Source organism: Podarcis erhardii (genome assembly GCF_964252035.2).
Source record: "Podarcis erhardii genome assembly, chromosome: 5".
NCBI classification, from domain to species: Eukaryota; Metazoa; Chordata; class Lepidosauria; order Squamata; family Lacertidae; genus Podarcis; species Podarcis erhardii.
This window is the reverse complement of record NC_138509.1, coordinates 65,240,390-65,256,055: the sequence shown is the minus strand read 5'-3', so window position 1 is coordinate 65,256,055 and position 15,666 is coordinate 65,240,390. Positions and strand designations below refer to the sequence as shown.

General features: G+C 43.9%; 1 protein-coding gene and 1 long non-coding RNA gene across 2 annotated transcripts in view; one reads left to right on the top strand and one right to left on the bottom strand.

Annotated features, from left to right (window-relative positions):
* Positions 1-5,467, bottom strand: part of TM4SF19 (transmembrane 4 L six family member 19) — a 92,772-nt gene extending 87,305 nt beyond the window's left edge. Inside the window, exons 1-4 of the mRNA XM_081863917.1 lie at positions 5,165-5,467; positions 3,141-3,332; positions 1,713-1,793; positions 162-346 (exon numbers count right to left, since the gene is read on the bottom strand). Of these exons, the coding sequence (XP_081720043.1) occupies positions 162-346; positions 1,713-1,793; positions 3,141-3,317 (443 nt within the window). The 5' untranslated portion in view covers positions 3,318-3,332; positions 5,165-5,467. The remainder of the gene's footprint in view (positions 1-161; positions 347-1,712; positions 1,794-3,140; positions 3,333-5,164) is intronic.
* Positions 5,468-12,028: 6,561 nt separating this feature from the next.
* Positions 12,029-15,517, top strand: LOC309342935. The gene is made up of 2 exons (XR_014157035.1): positions 12,029-15,064; positions 15,101-15,517. It is a non-coding gene; the product is annotated as an uncharacterized lncRNA (long non-coding RNA).
* Positions 15,518-15,666: the final 149 nt, after the last annotated feature.

The window sequence follows — 15,666 nt, the reverse complement described above, 5'->3', positions numbered from 1 at the left end:
CTATCATCAAGTCATTGCTTGCGGCTCATTTTTTGGGCCATGACTCTGAACTCGATGGAGAACGAGTCTCAGTTTTCACCACTAAGCAAAAACAGCTCTCCACACAGGTTAATAGGCATTGCTCTTCCATAAAATGACCCATGACCTCCAGGTTTCTTTACCTGATGTTTGAGGACTGACTGTGTGTTTGAAGGAATGGATAATCCCACTGAGTCATCTGCGTCCCATTGTGGGTGGTGGAGCTATAAAAGCAGAGAGGTCCCTCTGTCAAGCCCACACCAGACAAAACAAAGCAAGCAGCTGATCCCAGCAAGGCCAGTCCTGATAATACAATGGAGAGAAACATCTGTGGGCAAAAGAGGCATAGAAATTAAGGGCACTTCCAGATGACCTCATAACCGAGCATTGATCCTGACTTGTTTGCAAGGAGATGAGATGGTGATGGCTATTTAATGAGCGCTTACTCCGTTTTGTGTTCCAGTGCAGTTTCCTGTCACTTTCCTTATCATGAGAAGTTTGATGTTTTGAGGAAGTGGGATTATTGCTCAAGACCTCCCAGTCATTGATAATTGTGTAACCTGAACTTGCTGGTACGTGACCGAATCCCACCCGAAGGTATTGACAGCCTGGAAGTGGCCTAATTCCAGTTATGCAAGACCCCTTCAACTGTACTACTGAACCTCAGTAATTAGGAGTAATGGGAAGGGAGATTGGTTCTAAAGGGCTTTATGAAAATGACCTGAGTAGTTATGGTAACTTCTGATTGCTATACTACAGGCACCAGGTCCCCCACCCCCCCTGCTCCAGCAACAGGCCGCAAGGCTCCTGGATGGGGGAATGCACCCTCCAAGTTTGGATTAGAGTGGGGCATGACAAGGTCCTTGACCTTGGCAGTGACTAGTGGAGTCAGGTTGAAAGGTGTAGTGTCTGGTCCATTAGGACAAATGGGACTTCACCATTAACCTCTTTCATCCAGCCCCCATCTGCCTGTCTTCATGTTGACAACCAGCCTAGGGCTGGCACTGCTTGTCCACTTCCTTCTCCTTGGTCTTAAGTCATATCAGGACCATACTCTCAAAGCACTGCAATATTCCTTTAACAGTCTCCCAAACAGTGTTTTTTTCTTTAAAAAAATGTTTATGGGTACTCTCATTTTCCTACTCATATTGAAATACTGCCCCTCAATGATTCACAAAATATTTAGAGGTATGCGTACCCCTGTGTCCCCCCCCCCCGAAAAAAGCACTGCTCCCAAATAATCCTTGTGCAGTGGTACTTTGGGTTACAAACGCTTCAGGTTACAGACTCCACTAACCCGGAAATAGTACCTTGGGTTAAGAACTTTACTTCAGGATGAGAACAGAAATCACACGGCGGGGGCAGCGGGACGCCCCATTAGCTAAACTGGTACCTCGGGTTAAGAACAGTTTCAGGTTAAGAACGGACTTCCGGAACAAAGTAAGTTCTTAACCAAAGGTACCACTGTAGTCTGTTAAGGGCACTGAGAGTCATTGGGAGACCCCCATTCCCCTCACCGAGCCACAATTTTCAGAGTTCCCTGGAAAGAGGCATTGATTGTGAAGCCACTCTATGAAAATGCTGAACCGTGTACAGTATCAAACTGGAACTTTGTCAAGAATCTTGACTGTTAAGCCCTTCCATTAAAGCTGAGGGCTTTAATCAGCGGAACAAATGAGCTACCACCTTCATACCTTTTGGCAAGTCCCCCAAGTGCAGGAGGTGTTCTTTCCCCTGAATCCAATAACTGTGATCTGAACTGCGGCTGGGAAGACCTGTGGAAGACAGAAGTGATTCAGAATGAACACCCTTCTCTGCTAAGCGGGGCGCGCGTCAATTTCATTCTGTTTGAATCTTAATGAGAAACTACCTCATTTGCACTTCTTGAACCAATACACAAATTGAAACTTATTGGGGTGGGATTCGGTTAACAAATTTCGCTAACTCTGGGTAGCCCAGCAGCAGCATGGCCGCAGGTGGAGTCCCGTAGCTGCGATCTTCAGTCTGGGAAGCTGTGTGTTTGCTCATTCATACTAAGCCAAGCAAAGCAGGTCAGAGGGGCTTGCGGGAACCCTGGAATGTAGCTGCAGAACATAGCAGACATATATATATATTTAAAAAAAGCATGTGCAGCAGATCACTGGAAGAAAAGAGCCAACCAGAGAATGCAAATCAAACGAAACCACACTCATGGCAGCTACTCTCTCTATCTCTCTTTCGCATGCATAGCAAACATGGAGTAGCATGTCACACAGAAGAAGCAGGCACAGCACCCTTTCAATGCACATGGGTTAAACGGCTATAGCTCAGCCATCCTTTTTGAGAATTTTCAGAAATCTGGAGAAGAATCCAATTAACTTGTTCTGCCAACAAAAGGATGTATGGCTGTGGAACATCCCTCCCTCTCCACAATGCGTGCCCTGTGTCCTCCAAATCTGCTCCAGAGGGTTGGTGAGACCCCTAGGACAGATTTAGGGGTCCCATGGGGGAAAGGGGGGGAGGGATGCTCCATTACACAAGCGTATATCCTTGCACTGGTGGTAGCACTACATTGGATACAACCCTGGTCAATTTATACAAGATATAGGATTGTTGTTGTTGTTGTTGTTTAGTCGTTTAGTCGTGTCCGACTCTTTGTGACCCCATGAACCAGAGCACACCAAGCACTCCTGGCGATACTGCATGCCAAACTGCCATTGGATTGGACAAATTGTCTTCAGCGTATCATGAATGGAATTTTCAGGCAAAACTGAGAGCCAGTGTGGTGTAGTGGTCAAGAGCAGTATACTCATAATCTCCGCTCCTCCACATGAAGCTGCTGGGTGACCTTGGGCTAGTCAAACTTCTCTGAAGTCTCTCAGCCCCACTCACCTCACAGAGTGTTTGTTGTGGGAAGGAAGGGAAAGAAGAATGTTGGCCACTTTGAGACTCCTTCGGGTAGCGATAAAGTGGGATATCAAATCCAAACTCTTCTTCAGTATATCCTTGCTCTGCATGTAGCCTGCCCACCTCCAATGACAAAACCTTGTTTGGTTATAAACAATGAAGCAGAAGACAGAAGACAAAAAGAGCAGGCCTTACGGTTTCCTATGCAGATTCTTGACAGAAAAATATCCACTTACCAATAAGCCTCCTCCCCACACTCCGGGCATCAGCATAGCTTTCTTTGTGATGTGACCCATCTGTAGATAACGCCATTCCCAACTGGGAAAGAGCAGGAGAGTGTTGGCAACAACAGAAAGCAGCCCCAGGGTCAAGAGGCTTGGCCCCAGGATCCTAGCACACGTCCCCACACACATTGTCAGCAGAGAGCCCTGCAAAGATGAAGAAAAGAGTCACAGACCGTGTAAACATTTCTGTTTACTCTGGCTTTAGAGCATTTTGTTTGAGTACACGTGATCCACAATCCATATGTGTCCTGTAGTTTCTTGAGAAATACTGCTGATTGATGTGTTTTCCCTCAAACCAGTGAAGGACACCGTTGAAATAAATTTCATTGCCAGTTTGCACATGGAGTGAGGCACGCCATCTTGTCCTTTGCCAGACTGCCCCAGCCCCAATGGTCTGCACTGGCTGTTAAAGGGTCATGTACAGATTAGTCAGAGACATAAGACTCACAGAATACAGATAACTACACACTGAAAACTTGTTAAAAGCAGACCAGGAATGTGTCCATAAGGTATTTTGCCACCCCACCCTCCACACTGTCAACAGGGCAAAGGGAGGGAGAGTTAAATGGGATGGTTTGCAAATTTCCTAATGTGGAAGCATCATTTCCTCTACTTGCAGTGGTTGGGCTGTAAGTGACATTGTTTAAGCCGTCAAAAATGGCACTGCCCTTGCATAAGAGTGAGGTTTGCAGATGTCTGAAAATATCTTTAAAGCCTATGTGGTGTGGGGGTGGAGACTCTTCAAAACAGCTCAGCAGAGTATACTGAGTGGTCATGGCATGGAATGCTAACAGGTAGTTGGGGAGATGGGGCAGGGGAATGGAATGGAGTATCCTGAGCAAGAACATTTCTAGCAGGTCCCTCCCATTTATTTTAAGGCTAGATGTGCCTCGGACAGCCAGACTGATGACAACTCTGCAATGTTAGTTTCCTACCCAAAATACCTGACCCTCTCCTGACTGTCTTTCCTATTACCTGGGCATGTAGTAGCATGTCATTGGCACATGAATGGCACATTTTAAATGGATTTATACTGGACCATCTAGTTATCACTCTGCTTTATCGGTTGTTCAGTGATGTTTTCCTGGTGCTTCTGCAGCTCAGTTGGTTAGAGCGTGGTGCTGATAACACCAAGGTCCCAGGTTTGATTCCTGTATGGAGCAGCTGCATATTCCTGGGGTTTGGATTAGATGGTTGCTCAGGGTCCCTTCCAACTCTACAATTCTATGATTCTATGATTATTGCATCCAAACTTTAACTTTGCTCATTCCATCGTCCATGCACCTGCCATCCCCATTTATAAAATTTATAAACCGCTTGTTTGCAAGAAACCTCAATGCAGTTAACAAAAAGATTAGAGAAAAAGATAATTTTGTCTCTGTTCTGTTGCCTTCTTGCACACCAGTTAGAGACTATGGGTTGCCATATGTCCTCTTTATCCAGGACAGGTCATTTCATGAGAGTCGTCATAGCAATCCATAGTTAAAAGTAGAAGTCAGCAAATGTGTCCTCTTTTTTGCTCTCTAAAATACGGCAACCCTACAAGTAGTATATAAATGAAAAAATAATAAACTAACAATATTGTGCTTCCATCTGGATAGCCACAAACTATTGTAAATGGGACACTGAGATATCACAAAAGGGTAGTAGACATCAGAGCTTGTTTGTTTTTTAATAACTGGATTTCCCCTAGAAATGGTAAATCTTGATTAAATGGGGGCAGGGTTGCCATTTGATGATGACAACGTTGTGTGAGCACTGCAGAAACATGAATGCATGAGGAGTACTGATCTATTATACAGCCAAGAAGAAGCAACACCTGTTTCAGTTTATAGTCTAGAAATGTCCTGAATCCATCTCAGCTGGAAAATGGAAAGTGAATTCCAGTTTCAGGTTCCTCGACTCTTTTGCTACCACAGCAAACCCACCATCAGCTGGTCCTTACAGAATTAATTCTTCCCAGGTCTTTCACTTACCTTTGAGAAATAGAAAGCACTGATGCAGATCCAAGGAACTGGTGGTATCAAAGTTGCGCTCAGCTCCAAAGGTTGTTGCCGTTGTTGCAATAATCCACACAAGAGAAGTTTCTCTGGAAAGGGCAGCAACAACTGGCAACTATTTATAATCTTCTGAATCGACTGAAACCTGGGCAGGCCCCAACTTATTTTCTCCCTAGATGGTCAGACCTGGATCTAACTAGTTTTTCTTTAATCACACCAGTCACATGACCCATCTTCCCATGATGGGCAAGTCCAACAGCTCCGTACCGTTCTAAAGGAAAAAATTGCCCATAGAGGGAAATGACAAATGAGTGATTAGAAGAAAACTGTTTCTGTGAGGAAGTAGGCTTAAGGGCGGCAGTTGTACATGAAGCAAGCTTGCAACATGCTCAAACAAAACAATGCTAGAGGGACAGTGGTGCTGCTCTGTTGCAACAAAAACAATAAAAGGGTCTCTCCAGGTGGTTGTTTATTGTGCATGCAGTCCACATGGCATCAAGCAGCATGAAAATGCCCGCTTATTTTGCCCACCATCACCAAGAGACACAGATTTGCACTGGGAGGTGGGTCCAATCATGTTAAAAACAACAGCGATTGCTACATCCTTGAGCACCAGGGATGAGCTATCAGTGGGTCACATGACATAGGAGGTGCCCAATAGGAGCCGATTACCTGTCTGGTATGTGAAATTGCCACTAATGCCCCAGCCAAAGCTGCCTTTCTTCACACTGCAATTAACAAGAATGCACATATGTTATAGAAAGGAAGACTGTACAAGCACATACAGTGGTACCTTGGGTTATAGACGCTTCAGGTTACAGACTCCGCTAACCCAGAAATAGTACTTTGGGTTAAGAACTTTGCTTCAGGATGAGAACAGAAATTGTGCTCCGGCGGCACGGCAGCAGGAGGCCCCATTAGCTAAAGTGGTACCCAGGTTAAGAACAGTTTCAGGTTAAGAACATACCTCCAGAACGAATTAAGTACTTAACCCGAGGTACCACTGTATATAAAATCCGTATAAAAAATCTGTACCTGTTGCCTTGTGAGACATCTTCGGGAGAAGAAAAGGCTAAGGAGTAAACCATATACAAATCCAGAGTGGAGTCCCTAAAATGGTTGGATGGCACATTGCACACCTCCTTCTGGCAACTCCTGCAACCAAGCTGGTGCCAAATGTATTGCTCTATTTTCCTTTGGACCACATCAGTGGGGCTGAGAGGGGGGGTCTTGTCGTCTGGGCAGCCAGGACCTCCTTACACACTGCCCAGGCTTGTGCCCTGGGGAGGTCACTTCAGTGCTGCTAACACCACAAAAACAACGTAAGAAGCAGCAGGTGCTGTGATTCTCCACCCCGGGAGGTGCACTCCATTGTGTCTTGAGATAGATGGATACCAACAATAATATATATACAGTGGTACCTCGGGTTACAGATGCTTCAGGTTATGTGTTCTCAGGTTGCGCACTGCGCCGAACCCAGAAGTACTGGAACGGGTTACTTCCGGGTTTCAGCACTTGCACATGCGCAGAAGCGCTAAATCACGACCCACGCATGCGCAGACGCGGTGCTGCGGATTGCAAATGTGCCTCCCGCACGGATCATGTTCACAACCCGAGGTTCCACTGTACATGGCTCAATTCAGAGCCCTCAAAATAAATCATTTTTTAAAAAGTGCTCTCATTATCACCCACCCATTTCCAAATTAATCTGGACGGAGTTTGGCCAGCACTACGTGCATCACCTTCACAGTCTATAAAGGTAAGGGGCCCCTGACCATTAGTTCCAGTCATGGCCAACTCTGGGGTTGCGGCGCTCATCTCGCTTTATTGGCCAAGGGAGCCGGCGTACAGCTTCCGGGTCATGTAGCCAGCATGACTGAGCTACTTCTGGTGAACCAGAGCAGCGCACAGAAACGCCGTTTACCTTCCCGCCGGAGCGGTACCTATTTATCTACTTGCACTCTGATGTGCTTTCGAACTGCTAGGTTGGCAGGAGCAGGGACCAAGCAATGGGAGCTCACCCCGTTGCGGGGATTCGAACTGCCGACCTTCTGATCGGCAAGTCGTAGGCTCTGTGCTTTAACCCACAGCACCACCCATGTCCCTCATAGTCTGTAGACAAATGTTTATCTATGGTGGGTTACTGCAGTCTGCGCCCTCTGTGCAGCTCAGCTTCAGATGTGCCTGGTTAGTGTGTGTCCCATGTAAAGGTATACTTGCTGAACTAAGAGGATGGAAAGCTTTGAAGTGGATGCACCCAGGATGTCAGGGAAGACCTCTACGGAAATATCTCACAGGGGAAGAATGACCCATAAAAAAACAAGAAAAGTTAATGCACTACTATAGTGCTCCACGAGAAGCGGGTGGCACTTTGGTCTAAACCACTGAGCCTCTTGGGCTTGCCGATCAGAAGGTCGGTGGTTTGAATCTCTGCGACAGATTGAGCTCCCATTGGTCTGTCCCAACTCCTGCCAACCTAGCAGTTCGAAAGCATGCCAGTGCAAGTAGATAAATAGGCACCACTGCAGTGGGAAGGTAAACAGTGTTTCCATGCACTCTGGTTTCTGTCATGGCGTCCTGTTGTGCCAGAAGTGAGTCAGTCATGCTAGGCCACATGACCCAGAAAGCTGTCTGTGGACAAACGCCTGCTCCCTCAGCCTGAAGTGAGATGAACGCCGCAACCCTATAGTCGCCTTTGACAGGACTTAACCGTCCAGGGGTCCTTTACCCTTACCCTTTTTAGTGCTCCATATTTCAGCTCCAGATTAATGTATCATTATATGGGTCAACCATTCTCGACTGACTTACAAAAGTCAGGTGGTTCCACCAAGAACAACAAAATTCCCTTTACAGTTATATACAGTGCACGCACACACACAACTCACCACACTGAAACAGCTGAAGTGTATAAATCACATTGCGATTTTCAGGGAGTAGAGGAAGAGGAAGGTTCATTTTTGGCACCACTGGGGAAATGTTGCAACTCACTCTTGTGTTCCAGCTACGTCACATCAGCCACACAACTCTCTGTTTGGATCAGCTGTCTTGAGAGCAAGTCTGGTGTGGTGATTCTACTTTCACATTCCAGGCACTTCATATAGTGTTAGAACTCCTACAGAGTTCACACCAGTGCTACTACCACATGCTGATGTATCATCAACAGCAGCTGGCCTAGTGCCACTTATAAAACCATCATGACAGCTGTCAATCACTGAAGAGCTCAGAGAGCTTTTTTTAAAAATTGCATTAATAAATTATTATTGCAGATTGAGTGCCTGAATGCTATAGCAAGAATTTTAAAGTGATGGCCTAGCAGGGTGGGGATGGCGTGGGGCAATATTTGTACTCAAAGATATTTTGCTGGTTGAGACAGAGCAGCATATGTTGCCCCCCCCCCACAGGTCAGTGTGTAAAGTACCCAAGGCTGGCCACATTTTGTGGGGACCTGAGGCAGAAAAACCAACGAGCCTCTCTTCTCCTCTGAGACACAAAAATGGTAACCATAATAAATTAACTAATAATTTGCGAAGCCATTTGTGAAATCGGCTGCCTCACTATACCTAATGGGAGAACCAGCCTGCTCCACTTCAGGCAGCAAAATGTTTTTGACCATTAATGCCAGTTGCCAAAGCAAGATTTTAGCAAAGGAAACCTGCACACACACACCAAAAAGGGCATCAAATAACCAGTGCTGTTTTCTCTTCAAAAAGAGAACCATGAACACCTCCCTCGTTCTCTTAGAATGGCAATGGCGCCCACCTGAGGTGCGCCAGAACCATCAAGTTCCAGCTGGGGAAAAAAAGCCCTGATAATAACTATGATGGCACATCCTTAGAACTACGACTAGTTTCATTCTCTCTTTTTTAAAATTAGTTTTCCAAATTATTACGGATCAAACCAAATTACTTTAATACAATTTCTTAAAATCAGGTTTCCCGCTCCTGTTGCAAACATATGTCGATCATTTCCTCCCATAGCCGCATCATCTCTTATTTAATGTCCAATTGATCCTTCACTTGTTGTTAGTCCATTCTTGCAGCTGACCACATTTTCCCCCTCCTTACAAACAGTGCCTCTGTTACCTCTTATAAATATAAATTCCATTTCACGTCTGTAGTCCATCATATACATTGTTGTTTCAGACCTGGTGTGCTGGGAGAATTAATTACGATCTTCCCTTGTTCAGTTCTTTGCAGTGTTTATCTGGATGGGACAAAGTCCCATTCCATTCCTTCTGCTGTTTACCGACTAGCATACGAGCTGCGGCCATAAATAACTCACAGAGTGCATGTCCAGTTTCCGCCATTAAAATTCCACTCTGGAGTTCTTCCTCAGCACACAGTCAAAAACAAAATCTTTTCTCAAATTCGGCCTCTTGCCAGATCTATTCAGCAGCCGTTCATTTATCTTGCTCTGCATTGCTCCCTCACACTCCTGGTCCAATCCAAAGATAATTTTAAATAAAGTCCATTCAACCTTAGTCGAGGGGGGAGGGCATAAATTGTTGTTGAATTCCTTGTTGAGCATATAAAGACAACCCCCCCCCCTTTTTCCATGGTAACAGACAGAATAACATAGCCATGGCTACACATGTCTCTTTCATTTTACAGGGGAGGACAAGAAGAAAAACGACCATTTGAAAACTGTATGAAAACACAAAGTACCTTGTCCTCCCCCTTCCTTTCCCGCCTGTTGTGAGGATTCTCAAGCTTCAGAAAAAACATTCAGATACAGTGGTACCTCTAGTTATGAACTTAATTCGTTCCGGAGGTCCGTTCTTAACCTGAAACTATTCTTAACTAGAGGCATGCTTTCGCTAATGGGGCCTCTTGCTGCCGCTGCACCACCGGCACACGATTTCCGTTCTCATTCTGGGGAAAAGTTCTCAACTCGAGGTAACTCTTCCAGGTTAGCGGAGTTTGTAACCTGAAACGTTTGTAACCTGAGGTGTTTGTAATTCGAGGTACCACTGTACCTTCAAAGAGCCAAGCTCAGTCCTTTTGGCAGCTGATTGATTGCAGCACATTGTCATATGTCGGTCCAAGAGCACCTCTTTATTAACGCCAATATTCCAGATTAAGGAGGAACCAACCACACATCTTGCAGATGGAGGCTCATCCACGACTAGTCTCATTCTCATGCTTTATCCTAGACTTGCACTTCTCTACAAAAATTGCCACAGCATCCACAGAGAGGGCATGTATGCATTGCAGACCTTTCTCTGGGTCTTTCTAGACCATTAATGACACGTGTATGGTTCTCTAAATGTTGCTGGGTTTCACCCCCCCTTATTCCTGACCAGTAACTATATTGGCTGTGGCTAATTGGAGTTGGGGTCTAGTAGGGGGAAAGAGCCTTGCTCAGGGAAAATCCTTTTTTGAAAAAAGGATAGGGCATGGATTCAAACAGCGGAAGAGTCACTACAGTGAGTACTGGTTAAATAAACAATAGGTGGGGATTTCAAACTGCCATGGGTGGGTAGGAGTGGAATTAGTGCATGATGTTCAGTATGTTTGCTGGGCTGATATTACCTGGATGTATTTGTGGTACTGATAAAGTCTACTCTAGTTAAGATGAGTACTGTCTCCACTCCCCTGAAGAAGTTGGGCCATCCTTATCTTTCAACGTATTTCTCCATCTGATAATTTAAGCACTCCTATATTAGCAGTACACCTTGCATCACACGTGGTTATTATTGAGCAACTGAACTGCTGCCTAAAGAGAGTGGGTGTGCCCTAGTTCTCCTCCCACTCCAAATTTGTCAGCTTTAAAAAAATAAATCTTGAAGTTGCGTAAGAATTGTCCATCTAGCAGCCACAATCACGCCTCCCTTGTATCAGCGTAACTTGCAGTTTCCATGTTCTTTCCCAGTGTGACTCTTGCAATCTCGTTAGCAAATGTACAGGTTTACATGACTGTGGAAAATACGGCCAGGCAACTTTAACTCTTTGAACCACGATGACTGAGCAAGTGAGTCGCCTCAGTCTCCACTTCTGCACTCTATTACTTTTTGAAACATAACATTCTCGCACACACTTGGATGCACGGCACATTGAAGAGGAAACATTTGCTCCTCTTTAATATAGATACAATTTTGACCCTTATTGCACAATATGTGCAGATTTCCAGATGTTTTACAACTAGTCACAATCTCAGGTTCCTCATCGGTTAAATGAGGCAAATGTTTTATAACATGTCTTTTAAACATTTAGGGTTGTTTTCAACTAGTTTCTTCAGAGCAGACGCAATGAAATTAATGAACCTAAGTTGATAATGATAATTACCGGTAATTGAAATGGGTCTACTCTGAGGAAACAATAGTCGACAACCCTTAGTTCAGGCTTCCTCAACCTCGGCCCTCCAGATGTTTTTGGCCTACAACTCTGATCCCTAGCTAGCAGGCCCTGTGGTCAGGGATGATGGGAATTGTAGTCTCAAAACATCTGGAGGGCCAATGTTGAGGAAACCTGCCTTAGTTCCTTAACAAATGCTACATAATATGTCCACAGGCTCAATGGCCAAGCATGCTTTGCGTGCATAAGGTTCCAAGCAAGATTAGAAATGACCTGTCTACAAATCCTTGATAGTCATTGCCCGACAATATAGGCAATACCAAGCTAGGACTAATGACTCAGTCTAAGGGAGCTGAGAACAGGCAGGGGAGGCTCTGCCAGCTTCTAACAGCGGCACTGAGCGGTGTCCCCTTCCTCTCAACCCCACTATACATGTCTACAATTTTTGAACAACATTTACAGCCTAGGTAACTGTCTTGCCAAAGGCCAGGTGGTTCTTTTAAAATGAGATTCAGAAGCAATACAAAACACACAAGTGGGTGAGATTAAAGATTTTATTCTAAAACAGCAAGCAATGTATACATACCAAGCAAGCACTTCAATCTGTCACCTGGAAGCCCTCAAGAAGCGGTGAAGAGACTCCCCCAGATAGCCTCAGTTTGCATGGCCCTGTGACCCATCAGTCCGTGCATAAGATTCAAAGAAACTCTGCCCAAACCGTCTGATTTTATAGATAGCCACCCCCTCCCAATGCCTCACTTTCTCAAAACAATGTCCAACATCAAAGAAGATACCCAGCTTTATCACCCATAACTGATGAGGCAGCTGTGGGAGGGGGGTGGCTTCACCTCCTCCCAACTTTCTCAAGACATCTAAGACTGTTCTCACACCATCAGAAAACTCAACAAAAGCAAGGGAGGGGGAAGGAACAGAGGCAGGTAGGGCTCCATGTCAGATCACTACCTCCTCAATATGTTTTGTCTTCCAGAGGCATTTCCCCTACAGTAACTAAATGTGAACATTGGGGCTTCAGTTGCTAAACACTCCTGCACCAGGAAGTACCACAAGTGTTAGGACATCTGTTGTCAGAATGGTTGCTTCTCTAAATCCTCCACTTTCTAATGCACAGTGTATTAATCTTTGATATAAAAGAAGTCCTACCTAAAAGAAATGGGGTAGAGGCAATAATCATATTGAAATAATCATTTGATAGCATATGCCCACCCTTAGGAGCCTATTAAAAAAACACGAAAAACAGGACATATTTTGAAAAACAATGCTCATGTGGACTCACAACCACTATTTTAAAAATTTAGTTCAGAGCCAATAACCTAAGAGTTTAACTATACGCGTGGCTGCCACTTAAACTGTAACTCCTGGTAATGTTCACTATTTTCCCCAACCCTGCTCAGAATCACTGCCTGCCACTTGCAAGTTATGGGGAAACAGTTATGTCACATGATCACATCACACATTTATTTACTAGAAAGTCAGCAGGCAGACACACAGAGTTAGGTCCTTGTCTCTGAAATTTTGCCTTCACAGAAAACACATTTTCCCTTTTGTATCCCAGGAGAACTTATTCCCTTCTAAAAATCAACAGGCTAAGAATTAGTGAAAAGGTCTGCTTTATTTCCAGGATCAAAATATTACAGTAGGAAGGGCATTTACACATATTTATAAAAATGCAGCAATTGTATATATATATATTTATATATATGTATATCAGAGGTTGCCTTGAGTTTGGTCCTTCCCATCACAGCAAGCTGAAATCTTCTCTTCTCCCCACCCATCTTAGAATTCTCATAATTACAAAGGAAACAGCTTCTAATGAAAATGTAGCAGATCCGTTTTACATAGCTGAAGCTATAAAGTTTTAAGATCGCAACTCAACATCAAAAAGTCAACCAAATGTCTTGAAGGGTACCATAACTTTGATTATAACAGTATCCAAACCATATGCTCCCAGCTTAAATAGTTTGTAATTTAACACCTCAAACCACCCCCCACCCTATAACCTGTCATTCTATTTTTAATTTCAGAATTCTTTTTGGAATTTGCCTTTCATTATTATTCCTGTAGCGTTATTAGTGTTAACGTGGTACATCTATATACATTTTGGAACATTTCCAGGTGCTATGCTTGCCACTAAAAACTAGCTGCATAATCCTTGTTTACCTGTGTTGCATCAAAGACCTCTCTCTAAAATCCAGGTTTCAGGAATGATTTGATAGTGTTGCAGTGGGGGGGAGGGGGGGGAGAGAAAAGGGTATCAAAAGCCTCCTACGTACACATTTGCTTCTTTATCATAAGCTTCCATAACAAAGCAAATCTACCAAAGGAAATGAATACGAACCTAGGGCCCTGAAATGAACTAAAGCACAGTCTTGCTAACATTGCAACATTGGAAAAGCTATTCAGGTTAACACAGTGAGGATTATCTTGTTAAAAAATCTGCAGGCACCTGGAGGCAATCAAAAACTAGGTTCAAATGCACAGCACATCTTAAACAATTTGAGTCCAAATATCTTCTTGAAAAGTACATGCTGAAATACAAGGCCTGTAAGAGCACACTATTAAGAACAGTACAGTTTAAAGTTTCAAATTGCTACGCCTTTTTATTTATATGCTGCTTTTCTGCTCTCAAGGCACTTTTTACAGGAACACTGGTGTCAAGACCTTCTCACCCCAATACATTGCATATCTTAGAACAATTCTGTATCACATGCCTGTTAAGCTGCTGAACTGCTTTAAGGATACAGTAAAACATAGGAAAGATTAAAAACCAATTCATCTGAAATACCTAGTACGTAGAAAAGGCATTTTAAACCATCAGTAAGTTGCCTAAATGGTGCCTCAGAAACTCAATCTCTCCACCCCCATGCCCCATTCTCAGTCTCTCTTTAGAGCTTGATATGTGGAATAAGCACAGCGAGAGTTTGCACAAATTGTCTACTCCCTAGATCTTACAATCCATTCAGTAGGATTGGTCATTCAGAAACCATGCACGTCACTTGTGTACTTTGAAAGATGCTGCATAAGAAGTAAACTGCCAAAAGATGCCTATCTTGATGACTAACAATGACTAAAACCAAAAGGACGCTGATCTAACCCATTTCAAAGCATTTTGTAAAAGCCATCTAAAAGCAGTGGATTGTAACCAATGGCTTAGCAGACAGTGCTTCTGCTAGCTCAAGTCTGGCCACCCAGTTTTCATCACTCCCTTTACATACTGCAGGCCCCATTCTGTTCTGGAGGGTTCCCCAACCCCATAAGCAGCATCTGGGGAGACTTAGAAGGGTTGGGGTCATCAGTGAAAATCAGGTGCCCCAACTTCCACAAGTGGAAGCACTTCTGCTAAAGCAAAGCCACCTTTAAATTAAATCTTCTGAGGAAAGGGCCAACCTACTGCAGGTGAAAAGAGAGTGGGAAATGCACCTAAGGCTCCTTATGCTTGGTGTACTTAGAATGAATGCAACAGTTATGGTCATTAAGCAGTGAAAGGCTTGCACTAACCAATGCCTAAAAAGTTTAGTTGGGGAATAAATAAGTTGGTGTGGACTATGGGACGGTGTGTGTGTGTGTGTGTGTGTGTGTGTGTGTGTGTGTGTGTGTGTAGAAAGTAATACTATTACAACTTGGCAGAATTTTATCCAAGTCATACTCAGAGTAGAATCACTGAAATTAATGAACCTAAGTTAGTCATGTCTATTAATGTCATTGGAGCTACTCTAACATTGGACACAACCCATTGGACCTATTATGAGTATGACACCCAATGGATTCAGTTCTCTTTCCATAACTGCACTTTGCGATCTAACCAAAGCAGTAGAGTGCAAACAGCATCTTCTCCTCAGAGTAACATGCACCTTACAAATATATAGGGTGAGTGTGTGAGTCTCAGTTTTACAAACTAGTAACTAACTAGGCAATTATTTGACTTTACACTTTTAGTTTTAACAGGTAATGTTGCCTTTCATCCTTTGCTAAGATCATCAACTATGCAAATCAAATGTATGCTGGCACTGGTGTTTTTTTTAAAAGAAGTTTCGGGGGTTTGTCAAAAGCTAGATTTCTTAACCAGCACTCAAGTATGACTCCCTTAACGTACTTTATTTGTGAATTTACACACTGCCAACAGTGTGGTTCTTTAATTATGGCCTTTGTGGTCAAATATCCACCAAC